Source organism: Drosophila navojoa, chromosome 2 (assembly GCF_054131105.1).
Source record: "Drosophila navojoa isolate 15081-1374.11 chromosome 2, UAZ_NAV_1.0, whole genome shotgun sequence".
Classification (NCBI taxonomy): Eukaryota; Metazoa; Arthropoda; class Insecta; order Diptera; family Drosophilidae; genus Drosophila; species Drosophila navojoa.
Window position 1 is genome coordinate 13,682,768 of NC_142890.1, and position 22,200 is coordinate 13,704,967.

Sequence of the window (22,200 nt, forward strand, 5' to 3'; positions counted from 1 at the left end):
TATGACCATAATTACACGTCATTACAGGGCGCTCTGTTATTCTGCGGTTGCTGCCTCGACTACTCTGAGTTCACCAATAATATTGACGTGGTCTCTTTTATTGTGGTTACTTACGACGAAAGTCTACCTGGGACTTAGCTCGGAATCCGCAGCTGACATGACTGGGCTTCTTGACTTTGCCGCATCAGATTCTTGTAATTTTTATGGCTTAGTTGTGCGGCGCCTGCAAATATGCAAAGTGTTTCGTATAAAGCGCGTTATTTATGTTTCGCGACGGCGACCCGGCAAAATCCGACGCCAAAATTAATAACCCAGCGTGTCTATGCGATGCCTCCATGAGTATGAGTGTGCGAGTGTGTTCGAGTGTGTATGGGTGAGTCTTAAATTTTCATGATTCGCATTATTATGACCAAATTATACCTTACACATTACCTTATAAAACTGTTGCGACTTTGCCTCTGCCCAAATTCGAACCAATTTTTATGTAAAGCAATTTATTTTGAATTATTTTTATGGCACTTCACGATGCGCTTGGCCACATTACGAATATGCGCCCAGACGCGGACACAGACAGTGAATGGCAGTGGTTGACTGAACAGAATTACCGAGGCTGTATCGATATATTTCATGATCTGCATTGGGTGTATTATATAGTATATGTTAATATTTCTGAAAGGCAGATAAAAGAATTCTTAATGCTCAAAATTGTTTAATCAATAATGTCAATAAAAAGATTTAATTGAAGATATAATTAAAGTTCCAAGTTTAATCAAACATAATCATCTTTATGCCAAACACTTATATTTATCCTATTAGATTTAGATCAAGGAATATATATATATTACGACATGAATCTATTTATTCATTACATTAATATAGTAAGTTGTGAGATGTTTTTTTTTTTTTTCAAATAAAAAATGTATTAAAAATTGAAAAAAGACCCTCAAAAAAGTACTATCTAGATGAGTAAGTTTGACAATCCGACAAGGTACTCAATTCTTAATGTTAAGACCCCATCAACGCCTAGAATATTATATTCCCAAGTCCCCGCTACATCAACCTCTAACTAATTAATTTTATAATTTATTATAAATTTATTTGAAATATAAATATTTATAATATCCTATGCTAAAGAATTCATTTAAACCATCAAACTTTGCATAAGGGTTGCAGCTCTGCTAATAACAGTTGCTTTGGCAACAATATTACGTTTCTATAACGACTCCCGGCTCTGTTATAATGTCTCAGTGCAACTAGAGAATGCTTTTATAAAGCACAAAGCTACATAGCTGTTCGATGGATTTTAGCTATTGCGAATTTCCCAGCACCGTCTCTATAGACACTTTCAAGGCCTATTTCAATCCCAATGATGTCAAGTTGCTCAGTGTCAACAGTAAATCATTGGACCAATGCCAGCCCGAGACCGACGAAGGCCAAGCAAATCAGGCGAAAAGTCTGCGACATCTTGTGCTCGACGCCATCGTAAGCAATTGGAGCGGTAAGAGGCCGACATTCGAAATACGCAATCCGAGATGACAACCGTCTCTGACTATTGTTTCCAGAACTGCCGCTGTACCGTCAGCTGAGGCGTCGGCAGGACCGTAACTATATACTCACCCAGTTGGATACGCAGCTACCGCTGCAGTTGCTCAGCTCTCACATACGGGACGACTACTTCTGGCGACGCTGCTACGAGGTGCGTTGGCGCATGGCACCCTTCCAGGCGCGCGGCAGAGAAAGACACTGGATTAACATTTACATGGAGCGACATGTGCAGGAGTTTATTGAAAATATGCAAACCGGCGACTACGAGCAGGATGGTAATGTGCAAGCCGCCTTGGACATCTGTGCGTCGTACATAAATCAATTGGAGATAAATCGGCTACAGCCCGCCCCGCCGGGCAGTGAGAGCAATGGTGAGTGAGCTCCTGTTGATTACTGGAGATTGTATACCCTTACCTGATGAATGATGGCTGATAACTGGTGAATTTTTGATAACTGATGATATGACTGATGACAGATGGTTGATCATGACTGATGACTGATTACTGATGACTGATGACTGATGACTGATGACTGATGACTGATGACTGATGACTGATGACTGATGACTGATGATTGATGACTGATGACTGATGACTGATGACTGATGACTGATGACTGATGACTGATGATTGATGACTGATGACTGATGACTGATGACTGATGATTGATGACTGATGACTGATGACTGATGACTGATGACTGATGACTGATGACTGATGGCTGACGGCTGATGCCTCACCACTGATGACTGATGGCTGATGGCCAATAGCTCATAACTGATGACTGATGACTGATGACTTATAACTGATATTTAATGACTGATGACTTTTAACTGATGACTGATAATTGATAGCTCATGACTGATAACTAATGAGTGATGACTGATGACTAATAATCGATATCTGATAACTGATGAGTGACGACTTGTGGCTGATGAATAAGAAAGTGATGATGTGACGAGTTATGTATTCCAATAATTCCTGAAGAGTATATAAAAGAAACCTTATAAATTCCATGCTGTCGATTGCAAACGTCATCAATAAATTACAAGTTCATGCAGAGTATAATGAGTTAACCCATCCACAACAGATCACATTCCGCTTGATTACCTGCTGAGCAATCTGCCGGACTTACGGCGACTGCGGCTGAGCTACAGCAGCAAGACAGCTGGCATCAATTACCAAATAGGTTGCAATCAAATAACGGCCCGTGACATATTACTGTTGGCCAAGGGACTTAGCCAATGCCACGAGCTACGCAAGTTTTGGTAAGAATTCCCAATGACATGGCCACACACGCCTTTGTTACTTTCAACTGGGTGAGTCCAAACTTTTCAGCCTTCACAATACGAAGCTGTTGGCGTATCAGTTGCGTTTCTTGGCACACAGCCTAGACAAGGGCTGCCATCACCTGAAGGAGTTATCCATGCTGCACTGCGCCGTGGGCGATGCGGGCATACGTTGTTTTCTCGAAACGTGTGGCAAGGAATCCTTTGCCACCCTCACTGTCCTCGACCTAACCAACAACAGAATAAGTAAATAGTTTTCGTTTTTATATGAATATAATTTACTTACGCTAATCCCCCACAGCGGAGGAAGGCGCCTATACTCTCAGTCGAACGTTGGTCCACGTGCCCCTTGTGCGGCTTGTGCTGCGACTGAATCCCATTCAAAGCGATGGCGCCGCTGCCATCTTCCATACGCTGCAGACGATGCCCATCAAAGAGTTGGATCTGGCCAGCTGTTCCATAACTGAGAGCATAACCAAGCTGTTCATGATGTTGATATGCCAGCAGAAGACGCTGCTAGTCATTGACCTATCAAACAACGACCTGGGCCAGGTGAGTGCAGCACTTGCTGAATAATTTATCTCGACTTAGCGCTTACATTTGATAGGATTTTGGCAAGCATTTGCTAAAGATCATCAACTGTAATAAGATGCTGGAAGATATGGATCTACGCAATACGGGTCTTTCTTTGGATATGCGACGAAAGTTTCAAGAGATTTTGTTAAAGAATTGCGAGCGTAAGAAGCACCAAGCCGCCAAAAAAGAAAAACGTGAAAAGTTCAATGCAATGATCAAATTATGATAAGAATAAAGTGGATTTTTTTTTATAAAAGAAACAATTATGATAAACCGCGTTTTTCACTTGACATTTCTAGCGTAACTTCTAGTCGAGCAAAATATATTTAGATACAGAAAATAAAAGGGTCAGAGACGCTGGAAACTGGCGCGATCGACCAACTTTCATTAACCCTCGACCTTGTTGACTTAGTCGAACAAAAACAATGCTAACCCCCGGCCAAACCCATTTCAGGCGCAAGCAGCCTTTTTCTAATGGCTTTTTTCCGACAACAACAACAACAACAACAGGGACAACAACAGAGAAACTAAGTGGCGCTCAACGAAACACTTGAAACTGAGTTTGAGGCAAAAGGTAAAAAGTTCTTGAAAAAATAAATAAAAGATACTCTATTTACAGTATTTATTGTTGTTGTTGTTGCTGTTGCTGTTGCCATTGTTGTTATTTTGGTTGTCAGTTCGGTTAGTTTGTTTGTTGTTATTGCTGCTCGTCTTGGGCTTTTGTTGCCTTTGGCACGCAAAGTGTAAAAATTTGTTGTGCTTTCTTAATGGCTAATGGCCTTTAAATGGGATCCTAGAAAAAGTGCTCAAGCATTAATTGGAATAATTTTCATAATCTTTGGCTTGATACAATCAGCAGGAAAGAAAAACAAGAAATAGCTGACATATCTACTCTAAATTTGGCAACTATATTAAAATGTATTTTAGCTATTATAAATTTCCGTTGAATTCAATTTTATTTATATTTAAAATTTACTTTTAAACTTTGGTTTTGTTGAGCTTACTTTGTGTTTTTGCGTTATGATATTAAAATATAATATAAATATAAAGTAAATGTATTTTATAAATATCCAATGTAAAATAAATGTATTTTTAATATGGATATGTATTTAAAGTTATGCTAAACCTTCCCACTGACAGCACGAAAAGTCTCAAACGACCAGCTGAAGTTCTCCCTCATTGTTTTGTAGCATATTTAGCAGCTCATAAATCTTCAATGGCTATAGCCATGTGATTTATAACGACACAAAAAGTTTTAGCTGTCTAAAACAAGCTAAAAAGACTTTAAATTTCTCCTCAGTAGAAGAGATATAATATATTTTATTTTATTTGTCTTCTATGACTATTAAAAAAAAAACAACAAAATTCTTTTATATTGCATGAGTCTTACATTTCGTAAAAATTTCAACTATATTGATTTTATAGAACAAAATTTTAAAATTATAAAATTATAGTTTGAAAGCATAGTTCATATATTTAGTTAGCATATTGTGGGCTACGGCAATTAGTAAAGCAATTAAGCTTTGAGGTCCTACGCCCAGTAATTTATTTCTCTTCGTATTTCTTTGGCTAGCCTTAAGAGAAAAGCTTTTTAATTCCATTTTAATTCTGGGGTGGGTGATTACGAAGGGCGTGGCAATTTGCAGCGCAGCATAAAACTCTGACAGTTATCATAATTATTTATGGGACATCTTTTTACTTATTTTTTAAATTTGCCCTGCTCTGCGAATTTTTGTTCAATTTGGTTTTTTTTTTTTTTTTGGCTTGCAGGTCAAAGGGTTTAATGCGCCAAATGGGCAGGCAAAACTTTTCAAATTAAATTAAAAGCATGCCAAAAGGCAGAAGAAAAAACAAATTTGATGAGTCAGCTGCGTGTTGAGAAACTGCAGCGTTTAAAAGTCAATAAATCAACGGCCCAATGATAAGGGTAAAATTTATTAAAACCTATTATTAATAACAAAAAGAGAATGAAGGAAATAAAAATAATAAGTTCGTCCACAGCTGCGCTCGCTTCAATTAAGAAAATAGCTGAAAAGACGAAGGAAAAAGTGAAGCATCAAATAACTGTACAACCGGTTGGAGCTGTATAAATTTTATGGCTTGAATGTATCTTAAATATTATAATGCACCCTATTTTAAATAAATTATGCACGCTAGCAGCAACTTGAGTTGCAATCGAAAATAAAAGCAAAAAAATAAAAACAATTCAAATTTTGTTAAATTTACTTGCCGATCGTAAGCGGCTCAATGGTCTAGGGGTATGATTCTCGCTTTGGGTGCGAGAGGTCCCGGGTTCAAATCCCGGTTGAGCCCGTTGCATTCTTTTATTTCTCTCGTATTTGTTACTTTTTTCCAAAAGTAAATAATAATAATTCTATAGAGGCGCTGTGACAATGTGACTTTATTGCCCATACAATAGATAAAAATTCAATTCAGGATTTTGTCGCAAACACAGCTCTCTCTTTCTCTCTCTCAGCTCTCCTGCTCCTCGTAGTCGGCATTGACATTTTTATGATTATTTCACTCCTTTTTTGTTTGCTCAATGACAAATTTACATATTGAAGGCGTGGGCATGTGTGCGTGTCTTTGTCTGTGTGTCGTCCCCATCGCCCGTCTAGCTGTGCTTACATATGACAGCCTTGGGAATTTCCCAATACCAAGACGCAATCTCAATGCCAATCGTATGATGTGAGAATTGCTACAAGCGGCTGTTTCATGTTATTGGTGTTGTTGTTGTTGTTGTTGTTTTAGCCATCGTCTAAACAATAAAGAATAATCGCTTTGGCTTGTGGGCGTCGCAGTGTGTCTGCCTCAGCCTCTTAAGTTTGCTCCAGCATCGACGTGCCTCGTTTTATTGCATGTAATTTGCATGCGACTTACGAATTGGCCAACTTTTTTTATAGGCGCCTTAAATTGTGCATATAGCCATGGCTGAGTTGTCATGTGTATTTGTTAGCTGCTAAGTGGAAAGTTTACTCCAAAAATGAACCCAAACATACAGAGATTTGTTAAGAAACTTTGGAGTTTAAAAAGAGTTTCCTTAAATTCATATATTTCTTATAGCTAAGATTTTTTTATATAATGTATATATACATATATATATATAACACCTACAATACTCTGCAGTGTTTGCGATACTATTTATCCCGATTAATAAATAATATTTATTAAATATCTGTTTGGCATTCTTTGAAACTCAACTAACTGTAAGAAAAAACTTAAAAAAAAAAAAAAAAAAAAACAAACAAACAAATGAATAAAAAACACTTTGCTGACTTGCTGTCAGTTGGCATTAATCAGCAAACCTTTCGCCTTGGCCATTTGGCCGGACAATATTTGCCAATCAATTGCCACAAAACAGAAATTGTCCATTTTCCTGTTGCCTGTCGCTGCCTGCTGTCGCCGGAGCGGAAGGAATTTTAAAATTCAAATATAAAATAAAATGCCCAATTGAAATCGGCTACAATGAACATCCTCGGCATTCGTCGCACAATGAACCCAAGACAGCTCTGCGTCAGGTTCAGATTCAGATTCAGGTTCAGCTGCTTGGGGTTCTGACTGGGGACCGGGCGAACGGCGCACAAACGGACAAATGAAAGAACGTCCGACCGCAGCAAATAATATTGAAAATCCGTAGACAATAGTGTACACATTTCAGCATTTGGCGGACTTGGCGCACTTGGCGGGCTGGGCTAAGACCCACTTCATGGTAATGAAAATCAACTGGATTGGAATGAAGTGGAACTGTCCTGAATTCGGGCATTCATTTGCATGCATACGAAATGGAAATTCCTGTCTTGCTTTTGGCTTAGGTTTTTTATTAAAAAAGTTGACGCCACCTCAGCAGAAAGAAATGCCAATTAAAAAAGTAAAACGCCCGCAACATTTGGCCGGGCCGAAACAATGGACATTTGGCTCGCTCATTAGCCGAAATCATTGTCAGGCATGCTGGCGCATATATCATGATGCCACGGTTGCCGCTGCCCGCAAAATAGGCAACAACAAAAATACAAATATACATATGTATATATATATGCAGGCATTACAAATTATGAGCATTATCATCTGAGGAGCAGCAGGAGTCGGAGCCAGCCAGCACCAGCCAACAGCTAACAGGCCTACGATAATCCACTGTGCGAAATGTACAAATGATTTGCCTTAACGCCCAACGGCCGGCAAATTGCAAGAGCATCAAAAACCAAGTTCTGGCTGTGGTCATGCTGCTAAGTGGACAAATCTACCACAAATACGAAAATCACCCTCATTATGGCCAAAAACGTAAATTCCTCGTTGCTGTTGACTGTGTTTGTGTTCTCTTCTTTACGTTTTTGTTGTTGTTGTTTTTTTTTTATCGCAATGTCGACAAGACCACTGGGCATGTTAACAGACAACATGCTACGACTGCGACAGCCACTCCGTTAAATGGTCAGCCCATACAGCAGCAGCAGCAACAACAACAAGAACAACAGGATGCAGGCTGGCAAAAAAAAGGCGACAATGTTCACAGTTAGTCCGCTGGACCGACCGCTGTCATCATGGCTGACACTAAAGTGGTTTAAGGCGATAAGACGCCCGAGGCGATGTGTGTGTGTGTGTGTGTGTCGCGTCGACAATGGGTAGATTCAGATGCCAGCCGCGCAGGCAGGGACTCCACACGCGGTTATCCATGACACATTGGGGTAATGAGTGAAATGCGGGCGCACCAAAGGGGCGAAGCGAAATGTGAGAAGCGCCGAGTGAAGGCAAATGAAATGTGTGAGTTTGTATTGGGAATAGATCAGCAAGCGAAGGAAGTACAGTTTATGCAAATAAATTGATGATGGAAATAGGATCAAATTGTATTATCCCATACTATAATTTAACTATATTATAATAAGCCGAAAGCCCGTACTGCCAGTGCTTAGCTCTTAGTTAGATTTAATGTTTTATGAATTATTAATAATAATTATTAAATAAATTAATATTAAAATATTATATTTTATTATATTTTATTATCTCTATTATATAATATTATCTCAATCAAATTAATTTTTTTATCAGTTTATCTAACAAATCCTAAATCCTCATATCTAATTTGTTTCTATGTCAATATTCAACCGAATTATTTCATTTGAATATGCTTTAAAGTTACTTAAATAATTATTAAAAATATTTAAAAATATCTCTATAATATATATATAAAATATATTAACTTATTTATAACAAAAACTCTTTAAATGTTTTTTTTTTTCAATATCAACTTTACAATATAATTACTCAACATTCTTTTGCTTAAATGTTATTACAATGTTGACCGTTTATTCATGTAACAATGTTGTTGCATTTCTTTCACACACTCCCCTAATCCCTGTTCCGTGATAACCGAGGAAAACTCATTTCAGTGCGATACCACAACTACGCAATTCCAATTAACATGGAGCCAGCTGTAAATTACTTTCAGCTGTTATCCGGATCTGTGGAAAACTGCTTAAGCAAGCAGAAATCAATCGATTTGCCGCCTCTCCCGCCCACTTGCCAGCTGCTCTAGTGTCTCTGTCTTAGTAGCTGTGGCTAAAATCCAATTGCGAGTCCAAAATTAAATGCAACGTATTGTGGGGCAGTTGTGGGATCCAACGATTTCCATTTATTACAACTAAGTAGACACAGACAACAACAATTGGACGCACGAGCGGGAGCTATGGGGGAGGGCTACTTACGAGGCGGAGTAAGGTCTTAGCCAGCTTCTTTTTTTATGCTCTTCGGGTAGTTTCGACGACTAAATGGTTTGAGCGATAAATAATGTCCGTTTGTACTTTTAAACGACTTCCTTTCATTTGTTTTGCCGACGACGGGGCGCGGACGCTGGGACCGATGGCTGTTCAAATTGTTTCAACGCCAATACATAATGGCTGCCCCGCCCACTACCATTGCCACTGCCACTGCCACTGCCACTGCATGCGGCTGGAGGGCAGGAAAACAAGCCGTCAAAGATAGCAATCTTCGATTTTACTTCTCCTTTTTTTCCAGGGGGTTTCATTGACTGCTTGTTGTTATTGTTGTTGCTGTTGCTGTTGCGGCTGTTCAATTGATGTGTCCTGGGATAAGGCAAAAACCGAAATACGCTGAAATGTCGTGTAGTTGTTTCAGTGTGGCTGTTGCTCTTGCTTTTGCTTTGCGTGGCATTGCGGCATATAAATCGTTTTATTTTCCGTGCGGCATTATTGGCGTCTGCCTGGATTGGATGACGCGTGTAGGAAATGCCATTGTTGTTGTTGTTTCGCCTGTTGTGTCGCGCTTGAGGTTCCTGCGAAGATAAATGGCTCACTTAGCAAGCGTCCGCCACTGCCGCCTCGCTCTGTTACCGTAGGCCAGCCACTGATGGGCTGATGGGTGGGATTGTGTTTCAGAGGTGACGGCACAACAAGAACAACAACAACAAGAACAAGAATAACACCATGATAGGTGTGTGCGGTTTAACGCTTTGGGTTTAGGGTTTGGACAATACGAAATGGGCGTGGATGGTACGTGCCTTCGTCCCATTGAGAACTGACACTCAGTTGGGCTAAGACTGACAAATAAAGGTGACTTTATCAGTAGCAACTGATGTCAGGGCTTAGCTTGAGAAAAATAAAGGAACAAGAGTGAGTGAGAGAGAGAGAGAGATAGCGATGCACCTTAAGCTAGAGCAAAGTACAGTGTGCAAAAAGTAAGCTAATCAAGTTTAGAGTCGGAAGAAATGCTGAGATTTACTTAATTATCATATACAAGATTATTATGATCTGTATGAAAAAATTCGATTCATGTGGAATAAATACATTCACTTTTATAGAAGAAGTTCTTAGAGATCATCTGTGCCCAGCATAGTAGTGTATAAGTATTTTTTATAACAAGTGTCTATTAATATTAATATTTAAAACAATCTAATTTTTTATAATTTATATACAATATATTTATAAGATCTGTTTCAACTCATAAGGGAAAAAGACTAGGCGTAGCTTCTGCACTCAATCATTTAGTACACTTAAACGTAGCTTATAAAAAGGTTTACTTTCTGTTGATAAATGTACTTTGAGTAAAGTCAAAACTATTTGATTTCTTGCTGCATTCAATAAATATTATTCAAAATTCGTAGTAGCAGAATTAACCAATCTTAACAATTCTTGCATTTGTGATAAATAAATAACAAATAGTGTCATATATAAACCATAAATTTATTAGCATTAGAATATTAAGAACTCTCCACCCCTTCACAAACACCACAAAATAAACAATGCTAATTAAGATCAGATATCTAATACATAATGGAATCACTTATGCCATTTAGAAAGCTCTACGGCCTGATGCTCACTCTCGTGGCGCAGCATTGCGGCCTCAGCAATTGAAGACAGTGAGCCCGACCGGCTCCAGCTCCATTTGGTCTCATCCTTCGGCCGCATTGTGCACACACAGACACATAAATCAAACAATAAGTACTCTTTATTATTATTATTTGCACTTTTTGCATACACTCGTACGAGGCACACGGTATTTACTTAAGCAACCGCACCACCAGCCATGGGGCATACTTCAACTTGGCTTATTGAATAAGTCAGCAGTCAGCAGTCAGCAGGCAGCAGGCAGCAGGCAGCGAGACGCCCAAAAACTTCAATAACAACACCCAGACCCACTTGAATACAACAAGCAACAACAACAACAACAACAAAAAAAAAAACTTTAGAGCGATGCCCCGTCGTTACATGGATGCAGCCACGCCCACTCCGAGCATCGTTGGCCACAAATCTACAGCAGCCGCAGCCGAAATAACATAATTTGCATAAAATTGACGTTAAAGGTTGAAGCAACATTATGAAATGCCAAACATTTACTTAGGCAGCGCCTGGCTGGAATTTGCCCAGGCCTCGCATTAATAACCTTAAATCAATTTCATTATACGGCCGTATGAGAAACATGCGTTAAATTAATTTTTTATTTACCCCAAAAGTATGTGAAGGGGTCCCAACACACACACACCAAAAAAAAAGGGCTACACACTCGGCTTTGTTTTTATTTTCTTTTTTTTTTTCTGTTAAACAAATTACACGCGTGTAAAAACGCGCGCGTTTTTTGCCTGCGGTTTTTACGGCCACGGCTCATAAACACATTAATTACAAGCGTCCGGGCCACGATATGGAGAAGTGCCACTGATTTGTACTTTTGGCAAGAGCATGGTATTTTCCACATTTTCAAATCTTTTACTTTCCCTTTTGGCCATGGCCCAGACCCTCGCAGTAGGCGTCGCACACATTTAAACTAATTAATTAGCAAATTTGCAGGCGTTGAAATGCTTGATGCCAGAAAAAGAAAATCGGCATAAATCTTGTCGCACACCAGGATACCAAGACACACACTCGAACGTACACGCATACATATATGTATATCTTGGCTATGGGGCGTATGAGTAACTTATGAATATGCATATAAAAGCAAACAGATTGCGCATACGCCAAGTGGGCGTGGATTTTCGTTTAGGCTAGTTAAATACGGCTGGATGGAAGAGCAAAACTGCTAATGATGTTTATTATAGAGTTTAAGCATTTTAATTGGCAAAATATATAATAACCATTTGATAAATATATATAAAATAATAATAATATAATTTTATTGATTATAATCAATTTTCATTTAATATTATTTAAACCCCAATGATTATTTATAAAATAAATTAATTCCCAAAAATTTTATAAATTAAAAAAAAATATATATATATTATACTAAGCTCTTCAAAAATAACTGCTATGCTGGAATAACTTTTTAATTTGGTAAGAAAACTATTTCAAAGCTGTGCTCAGATATCGAAAGCCAGATGTCAGCTCTGGCTCAAGCTATGCTAATAAAATTTAACTAAATTTAAATGTTCATAAATAACCGTACTTAGATATATATATTTATTTGCCCAGCCGACAAGAACATGAAATGGAATATCTGAAGACCCGCAGCTAGTTGAAGTCAAGCGTGTAAAAGCGATTACGCAGGCGATTTGGAGCGAGCGTAGCAAAAACAGCTTCTGCAACAGCAACAGCAACAACAACCACAACAACAACAACAACAACTAAACTGAAGCATTAACAAAACAGATAAGCCAGCATAAAATAAAAGGCCAAATAATAAACTCGCTGACCGCAAGAGAATTGCCGGCCAAAGAGTGGAAAGAATGCGATGATAACGCGCTGATAATGTGCAAGGGATTGGAAACAGTTGGCTCTGGCAAGAGAGAGAGAGAGAGCGTGGTCAGCAAGGGCTCCCTCGGGCCCCATTGCAGCCAATTAGGTGCGTCTGTTATGGCCACGCGTTACCCGCCGCCGCGAGCTCCCCAATCGCCTGGCTATGCAAATGTTTTGACTTTGGCGCAACCCTTGTGCGTGTGCAGATTATCAAATTAGCGTAAATGTTATTGGCCCTTGGGTTCGCTTCAGCTGGAATCGCTGACATGCCACACATGCCACGCACTCTTTTACTGTCGGCTCTGCTAGTGGGGAAATTTTCAATTTCCTGTCGCCAAAGGTGCCCCTGGACATGGAGACAGTCAGACAGACAGACAGACAGACAGATAGACAGAGTTGGGCGATGCGACACCAACTGCTTTGGCTGCCTTGTGATAAACGCAAATCCTTAGATGATTTAGTCAACTGTCACTGAACCTTGTTAGTTGGCTGCCATAAAAATAAAATGCTAGCCTTTTTTTGTAGACGCAAATTCTTTCATTTAATACCCTGTAAACGTTGGGAATGCATAGAGGGAGTATTGAGTTACACATTTTAGTAAAAGACTGAGCAGAAAGTGAGAAAATATTTATCATAAGCCTTTCTCTATCGCCAGCTTGACTCCAACTACAGCGTATCTCGTAGTCGGGCACGCCTTACTCTTGCTTATTCTATATGCAAAACATTTATATAAAATTCATTTTCAACTCTTCATGGCTATCAAATGGCGCACAACTTGCGCAAAGCTGCTTAAATGTTATAGTTACTTGGACCACATCCAGCAGGAGCTGAAGCTGAAGCTAAGGGACTGGCTTAAGTCTATATGACAAAGGTGGACTGGAGGTGGCGCAGGGTTGCTGGCCAAAGCTGGTCAGCGTGTTACGACGTTGATAGCAAAATAATTTAGCTACAGAAACTCATGTGTTATTGTTTGCCCAAAGCCACAGTTGAGACGGAAGACATAAGCCAAATTTATGAAACAAAAGTATGTTAGTTTTTAGCCTATTGTATATATGAATATTCTCGGCTTTTACTGGGTTTAGTTGAAACTCTCTTTACTATTAAACGAGTATGTACATGCCATAAATAACGATTAAAGTATTATTATAATTGATCAAATATAAATAGTGAAAACAAATAAATACTAAAATTATATTTTATCATTTTTAATATATTTTTTAAAATTTTGATATATTAATCTAAAATTCGAACAATATTTACTATAAAATTTATTTTGAATTAAAAAAATATTTAATTTTTTTATATATTTAAGCTATTTAAATTATATAAAATTCTAACATTGTTTACGATTCAATTTTTATGTAAAATAAATTCTTTTGAATTTAAAAATGAGTTAAAAAATAGCGAACCGATAATGGAATAATTTAATAATTAACACCCTTTAAACGTAAATATCCTATGTACTTTTACTTTTGCATTTTGAAAATAATATTATTTAATATATATACAAATTTAAAAGTAAATAAAATAGTTTAAAATTATTAGCCTACAACATCCGAATATAGACCTGTAGGGCTCTAAAAACTATATACATATAAATGAAATTCTTATCAAATTTTTTGATTCAGAAAAATAAAAAAAACATGCAGAAAATATATGGAAAATCAATCAAAATACCTTTAAGAGAACTTCGGCTTGATTAAGACAAATTTCTTTGGCCTTTAGCTTTGGTAGGGGGGAATTCCTAAAGACTTTAACGCCCTTAAGCGGTTTGTTTGCGTGGCGGCAATTAGGAGGCCCGGGCAACCACAATGCCACCACCAAAGCTGCGGCCATTAAAAAACAAACTTTAAGTGTTGCGCACCCCAACGGCGGGCAGTCTCACGCCCCGCCCCCCCTAAAAACACAGCAGGCAAAGAACAAAAACCATTAAAACAAATTTAATCGCACTCGAAAGTAGCGAGCAAGAAATCTGCGCAAATATCAAAAGTCGAAATAAAATGCAAAAGTTTTTATTTTGACTTTGGCGCTTCGTTTGATTGTAAATCGTTAGTCCAGAGTCCCGGGAGACAGCAGCAGAGACGAGAGACGTTAGACGTTAAACGTTAAACGTTAGACGACTCCTGGCCACAGTTAGGTGTTTGGTGTTTCTATCTGCCTCGGCTTGGCCAATTCTTGTAAGCGTTTACAAGTTAATTTTCACATTGGGACACCACTGAGGCCCCACTCCACGCCACCCTGGAGACGTGGCTCGGCTTCCTTGGCACTTTTGTTTAGTTTTTGATTTGACTTTTACTTTTTGTCGCTGGCTGCCTGATGGGGCGGGGCGGGGCTAGCGGGTTTTCGGCTAATTATCATCATTTTTGGTGAATGCCTAAAGCGATTTCAGCCAGTCACGAGTCAGTTTTTCTGCTGTTTAGACGCCAAAGTTTCAATGGGCAGCCAGAGAAGGAAATTGGAGGTGGAATGGAGCTGGAGCCAAGGCTCTGGCTATTATGTAGCCATCAGCATAATTTGTTGTTGTTTGTGCTTGCTGTAGTAGTTGTGTGATTGCTGGCGCGCAGTTAAAACTTTTGCTGTGATTTTTATGGCCCAGAAACAATCAAAATTTAATGAGCGGCGCCAGTTTCCTTTCTTACTTCTTTTTCTGTTTTGTATGTTTCGCGTGTTTATTGAAAAATAAAATACTCTGCGTAATCAAATAAATGCACAAAAATGTGAAAAATAAACTGCTCATCGCCCCACGGAGCTGGGCATATTCCGATTCCACCCGCATTTGCACGATTCGTTAAACAAAGCACACGTTAAAAGGCGACCGAAGGACTGAGGCGGAACGCGTCCTTCTGGCTGGACGGGTGGACAGCTGGACGGCCGGTCGGTCAGCTGCAGAGTTGCCCTGCGGCCATACGAAACCCCATATGATACCGGAAATGTGGACTCTACCCTCCCGAAATATGGGCAGCACATTTGCCTACCAAACGTAGTGCGAAAATGTGGAAGGTATTACAGTAGGTAGATCAACTGGCTGGAATATAAAGAAAACTAAAATATTAATAAAAAAGTTTAGTTACAAATTTGAAATAATTTTAAAATATGAATTCATTAACCCTGTGAATTGAAATGTTTATAATATATTAATATAATATATACAATAAACTACAAAATATAGAAAGAATAAAAAAGCATTTTTATTTTTTTAATACAATTTTAATATATTGATTTACTAGTATTCCACATTTGTGTAGACGGAATTAATGCAATAAAGGCTTTTATATTATTAATTAATTATTAAAAAAAAAAATAAAAATAAAATAAAATAAAATTGCATATATATTAAATATTAACAGTACGAAAACTTTTAGATATAAAATAAAATATAATAAAATATAAATAAATAATATATAAAAAAAATATAAAATTTTAATATGAAAAAAATATGTAAAAGGTTTTTAACTAATTATGTTAATGTTATTCTGCAGTATTATATAACATTATTTATTATTTTATATAAATAACATAAATTATTTTTATGTATAAGCTTGTATATACTTAAGATGCCTTTATTTATTATATATTAAAGTAAACTTCGTATGTGAATTTTCCTTTTATAATATCCTTACATTTTTGGAATAGGGCAATCAAAAGTCCATTTCAATCTCATCTTTGTATTGTTTCTTATATATCTGCTCTGTGTGTTGCATCAAATGATTTTATTTGCTTTAAACATTCTTCTTCTTCTTTTTTTGACGATGAACAGCCGCTGTTTTCACTGTTGTTGTTGTTGTTGTTGTTGTTGGACTGCTCGCTTGTTTCAACTGTCATTTCGGACATGTGGCAAAAGCGTACAAAACAAAGAAGCAAAAATGTTGCCAAAACAAAAACCAAAAAACCCAAAAAAAGAACAAGAAATGCTGCAAAATTGTTGGCAAATATTGAATTTGCAACATATTCGACTCATATGTCACAGTGCGCGGCAGAGCTACGACAATGGCCACAGCAACCCGAGGGGTTGGGGGAGAGGCGAACTGTCGCGAATGAGTTACAAAAGGTTTTTTTGTGTGTTTGTTTACCAACAATCCAATTGCTCGCGCCAGCTGTGGGGCAAGTGGAGTTGCCAAACGGTTTGCTTACCTTTTTTCCGAGTTCTCAAATTTGGAAGTAAAATAACCAAATGCGATGCCAGCCAGCTGTTGTGCAAATAGTGAGCCATTAATTTTAAGTGTTGTGTGAACAAAAATATTCCTCTTCCAAAGGAGTATGCTGTAAAGGACTTTGGACTGGACAAGCATCAAAATAGCCAAAATATTATTTAAGTGTTTAGGTTTTTCATTCAGTATGTTAAGTAGATCAGGCTATACATTTTTATATATTTTTACTTGTCCTATTTTCCTTCTATTTCTTGTACTTTATTAGACTTTATATATACTTTATGCGAAAGGAATCTTCTATTTCCTATATTATTTTCTAGCCTAGCGAATTCTGTACTTCTCTTTATGTTTTTCCCACTAAAACTTTCAATTAAAATTGATTTTAAATGTCTAGAGCCCACAATTGTTATTACAAACTTACCAAACACGCACGTCTCACAATAATAATATCCAATTGTAACTAATCTCATTTGGTCGTTTTCTCTAATTGTCATCTTGTTGGCCATAATAGAAACTGTTTTGCCAGCCTTTGGTTCACCAGGGGCGTGGCTGGCCAAACAACCCTTGAAAGTTGCGTGGCCAGAAAATAAACTTGTCTCTTAATTAAAGTTAAGCCCGGTCAAAGAAAAGAAGACAAGAAGACCAATGCAAAAAAATTAACAATTATGAATTTAACAAGAAATTATATATACGTAAGTGTCGGGGAAAATGCGAGACAGGCAAATTAGATTTTTATTGTTTAAAGGAAATTATGCAAATGACGTTGCGGCACAAAAGCAATTAACATTAGCAACATTTCTTTATTGAGCTGTCAGACTTAGCAGCTAAATAATGAATGCTCGCCGGCAACCGTGCGTATGAGTAATCTGCGTTTAAGAGCTCCACAATGATTATGACTCGACAGCAATGAAATCTGTGCACCGCATCTTCTTCTTTCGACTTGCGGTTGCCTTCTTGCGGCTAGCTCAACCTTCAGACTTCAGCCCTCAGCCTTCAGCCAGCTGGTCAAAGTTTTTGCCCATAGACTGAATTATTCATAACGGGCAAAGGCGAGAGATAGAGAGAGGGAGAAAGAGGCAGTGTCTCAGGTCGAGAACTGTGCGGGCAGCCTCGTCCTGGCATCAGGCACGCCTCAAGCGTGTAGTAAACTAATTACCCCCGCTCCAATGCAACATGTGTGGGACGACACTCTTGTATATTTGTTTGCTTTGTTATTGCTGTAAGGGACACCAGACAGAGACATGTGCTGTGCGTTGTCTGTGCCTTTTAATAGTTTCATAAGCTCCACTTAAGATTCGCTGACACATGTTCCCGGCCAGTCAAGTGGCTGTGCATATATTAAACAACACCGACTAGACCCACGCTAGACTCCCGCTCCAACACAATCCGTCCCATTTGCGTTGACATAAATTGATATCACGGCATTTATGTCTTCATTGCGATAAGAGACCTGCACAGCCTGGCCGGGTTCGGGGGCGTGCCATTAATTGACATATTTATGAGGGTATCTCCAGCCATTTAGCTGCTCTGATTTGATTAAGACGTCTTGTGTGTGTTTCGCTGGCTGAGCAGAGTAGCTCGAAACGTGGCGTTGACTCGGAATTAGTGCACATTAAATACTAGTTGATGGCCTTGGCAAAGGATAATGATAAGAGATTAATTCCTTGTAGTCATTTTTGATTTGTAAAGGCTTTACGATTAGTCTGCCAAGCAAGTTGTGTTTCTATGTCTTTGATTTGTGGAGGGCTGAAGAACTACATCAGCCAACATTTATAGCAGAGGTTGTACTATATAAAAATTTTGATTAATGCTTTAATACATATAAAATGAGACTAAGTCATTATAATACAATAAGCCCAACTGAAAAGTTTAAAGTATATAATAATCAACTTACAATGAAAACATTTTACAGCTTATATAATATATACATCCATTCTAATTTTAATATATTTGGTATTTTTTCAAAATACTGAATTAAATTGTTCTATTATATTTTCTATTTAACAATTTATTTTCATATTTCTATGTCTTATTGTCAGTTGAGAGGGATATAAAAAGCGAAAATATTTTATAATAAAAATATAATAAAAAAAAAATTAAATAAAAATGTATCTCGCTTAAGTATTATTCATTATCTATTTAATAATTCCATTTCATATTTTGATGTCATATCATAAGATTGTCAGTTGATATAGTTATACAACAAATTTATAAAAATAAAAACATACATCGCCCTATTTCTTATATTCTATCACCATCGCTTCTTATCATGCAAGCAAATTCTATTTAAGTCTGAGGCTGATGCCTTCAATTGCATCTCACAGAGAATCAAAGACAACTCTTAAAGAAATGAAAGTTCTAAGATCGAAGCAAAATACAATTGTCACCGCAAGCTGAACACTCTATGAGAACGTCGCACAATTTGTATTTGCTTAAAGGCTTCTTAAGCCAGTTGAGCGAGCCTTCATAACAGATGACCTCATATTTGTGGCCGAGCCACCTCCAGCGCCATCAGCCGAAGCAGAAGAAGTTTGATTTCTAGAGCTTGTATTCCATTTTTTGTGCTTTCTTTATGGCATGCACAAAGCCAAAAGGCAAACATACTCGAGTCATAAAAAGATGCCTGCAGACAAACAAAGCGACACAGTCAACACACGAGTGCGCGTCTGTGGGGCGGCATCGAGGGGCATTGGGGCAGCGACCATGCCCAAATAAAGATCAAATGTCAATACGGTGGGGGCCGCGCTAAATGTGGCCAAAAGCAGCCAAAGGAAAGACAAACAGCAGCAACGGCAGCAGCAGCAGCACCAACAACACATCTACAACAATTTCTAAACGTTGTCATAAAAATGAAATGAAAACAAGCAGAAGGCAGCCCGCAGACTGGGCTGAGGCTGATGTAAAAAACTTAAGACATTCAATAAGTTTACTTACAGCTTAGAACAGGGCATAGAGCACAAAGGTCATTTGGCGCGGGGACGGGGGCTGACCTTTTTATCGCTCCAAATATGTTTATGACTCGGATTTTTAATGCGGGTAGTACGGCTCCCTTTCACTGCCAGCAGCTTATAAATCTCCTAGGTTTCTGTGTGCTCGGCACACGAAATTGTTTCTAACGACAATGTGTGTCCATGTAAATTATTAGTTTAATAAAAGCGAGCCACATACGAAATTATTGCCCCAAAAGACTAAAGGCAATTGCTCGGATATTAGCCAGTGTGGGCAATATTTTTATGCTACTTTTAGGATATCAAGATATGAAGAGGGTATATTGATATTAAATAGTATTTGAGCTCAGCCACAAATTTGATAAAGTGATAAACAGAAATCATTTTAAGATTAAGATCACTTATAATACAGAGCTCTCCATATACGACGGACTCATCTGTCTACTCTACAAGACTCATGCTTTTTTTTTTTAATTAAAGAAAAATATATATATTTTTTTTTTTTTATTAATATTTAATTTTATCTTGATAATAATTTTAAATTTATGAATTTTTTATTATTTTTATATATTTGTATATTATTTTCCATAGGCCTATGATATCTAGATTATTCAAAATCTCAAGCATTTTAAATATGCATTACTCCGCTTAAAAACTCTCTTGGTGAATTCTTAAATGCTCAGATCCTTTCTCTTAAGCCTTTGGGCAGAAGACGAAATTTATTTTTCAATTAATATGAAATCAAGCATTAAAATTGAATTAGCAAACGAAACTAAACACAAATCTTGCTGGCATTTTGGAGGGCGGTGGGAAACTTGGCAGTAACTTTGGCCAATTAGAAAATTACGACAGCGACAAGGACAATATGTTGCTTGCTTTGCCGCAGCGGCGGCGGCGGCAACAGCATCTTGAGCAGCCAAGTTTCCTAGCAAATATTGTTTAGTAATTTTGCCACGCTAATTTTGTATGTTGGCCGGCGGGCAGACCTGGCAAAAGTTCAACTAACAAACAAAGGCGATAATTACAAGAAAACAGGCGAACAGCCAGCCAACCAGCAAAGCCAGCCAGGAGCACAGGAGCACAGGAGCAGGACAAGTAGTTTCAACTCTGTTTGTCAGTTGCGTGCGCGAATGCAAATAATTTTACAAAAATTAAAAGCAGACGGCAGCAAAACTTTTACGTAGATTCAACAATTTTTGAAATCTATCCTGTCAAAAGCGAAAGGGTTACTCAGTCGCTCCCCCTCTATCTTCAGCTGCTGTTGTAGTTTATGCGGCTGTCTAAAGGCATTTAACCTACGCTACTATAATTCACGCCATTTTCAACAGCATTTAAATGCAGCGCGCGCGACTCGCATCCTGGCAGCCTGGCGGCCCGGGACACTGTGTCCTGTCCTCGGCAACCCAGCTGGGATAACGATAAGCCAAACATGATTTTACGACAATGTTATTACCAGGCGACGAGGAAGGTTTTCAACGGGGGTTGGTGCATGGATCCCTTGTATTGTATGTTGTGTTTGTTGAGACGTAAATGGCATTTGGAGGCTGGAGACCTCGTCCTGGCATAGCCCTGGGGTTATATGCCATGACGCTGACGTCGCTGTGATTGTTTAAAGTTATGAATAATTAAATATTTGCACAGGTTACAGACTCACAGAGTGAATGTGGAGTTCGAGCTCTCTCCATTCGGCTGATGGTCGCGGTTAATAGCTAAGAGACTTGATAGAAAAGACATTTATAGGATAAACTGAACACATGACAATTTTGTAATTATGGAATCATTAATTTAAAAACATCTATCTATATTAACTTCAGATTCATTTTTAGCATCCAATTATTTTCTGGAATATATATAAATATTTCTCTTACTTTATGTTTCTTATTCTATCTCATAGACTTCTAGCATTATCAATTCTGCTGTTTCAACTCTCTAAGATTTACCCATCCATTTGCTATTCATTTACTTAGGGACAACAGACCGCAAAAACGCTAATGCAAATAATTGCCATCCATTTCGAGTGCATTAAAGTGGAAATTATGTGCACAGCCGCAGTTAATTACACAAAAAAGGAAAATAATTAAACAAAAAAGTAAGCGAACTGTATTTGGAGATGCGGGGCATCGATCCCCGTACCTCTCACATGCTAAGCGAGCGCTCTACCATCTGAGCTACATCCCCAGTTGGTCGCGCAGAAAATAATAGTCTGGTTTGAAAACGGACAAATGTCACGCAGTGATTTATGCATTTCATGCATTTAACCTTGAATTTTGAGAAAGGGCCATGTTTTTTATAAGCTTAAAACTGGTTAGATGCATAATAAAAAGATTATTCGGGTCTTTTTGACTATTTGATGAATCAGTAACTTAAAAATGCTACCTGGCGATCGTCAAAGCAAGAGGCTCAATGGTCTAGGGGTATGATTCTCGCTTTGGGTGCGAGAGGTCCCGGGTTCAAATCCCGGTTGAGCCCGTGGAATTTTTTATTTTATATTATTATTATATTTTTTTTTTTTTTTT

General features: G+C 38.0%; 1 protein-coding gene and 3 non-coding genes across 4 annotated transcripts; 3 read left to right on the forward strand and 1 right to left on the reverse strand.

Moving 5' to 3' along the window:
- The first annotated feature begins 1,296 nt into the window (after positions 1-1,296).
- On the forward strand, positions 1,297-3,635 carry LOC108653219 (uncharacterized). The gene is made up of 6 exons (XM_018103578.1): positions 1,297-1,498; positions 1,563-1,916; positions 2,635-2,812; positions 2,883-3,079; positions 3,135-3,385; positions 3,441-3,635. Exons 1-6 carry the CDS (start codon positions 1,297-1,299, stop codon positions 3,633-3,635), a joined length of 1,377 nt encoding a protein of 458 aa, XP_017959067.1.
- A 2,015-nt stretch (positions 3,636-5,650) lies between these two features.
- On the forward strand, positions 5,651-5,722 carry TRNAP-UGG (transfer RNA proline (anticodon UGG)). The gene has a single exon. It is a non-coding gene; the product is annotated as a tRNA-Pro (tRNA).
- A 16,067-nt stretch (positions 5,723-21,789) lies between these two features.
- TRNAA-AGC (transfer RNA alanine (anticodon AGC)) lies at positions 21,790-21,862 on the reverse strand. The gene has a single exon. It is a non-coding gene; the product is annotated as a tRNA-Ala (tRNA).
- Positions 21,863-22,081: 219 nt separating this feature from the next.
- TRNAP-UGG (transfer RNA proline (anticodon UGG)) lies at positions 22,082-22,153 on the forward strand. The gene has a single exon. It is a non-coding gene; the product is annotated as a tRNA-Pro (tRNA).
- Positions 22,154-22,200: the final 47 nt, after the last annotated feature.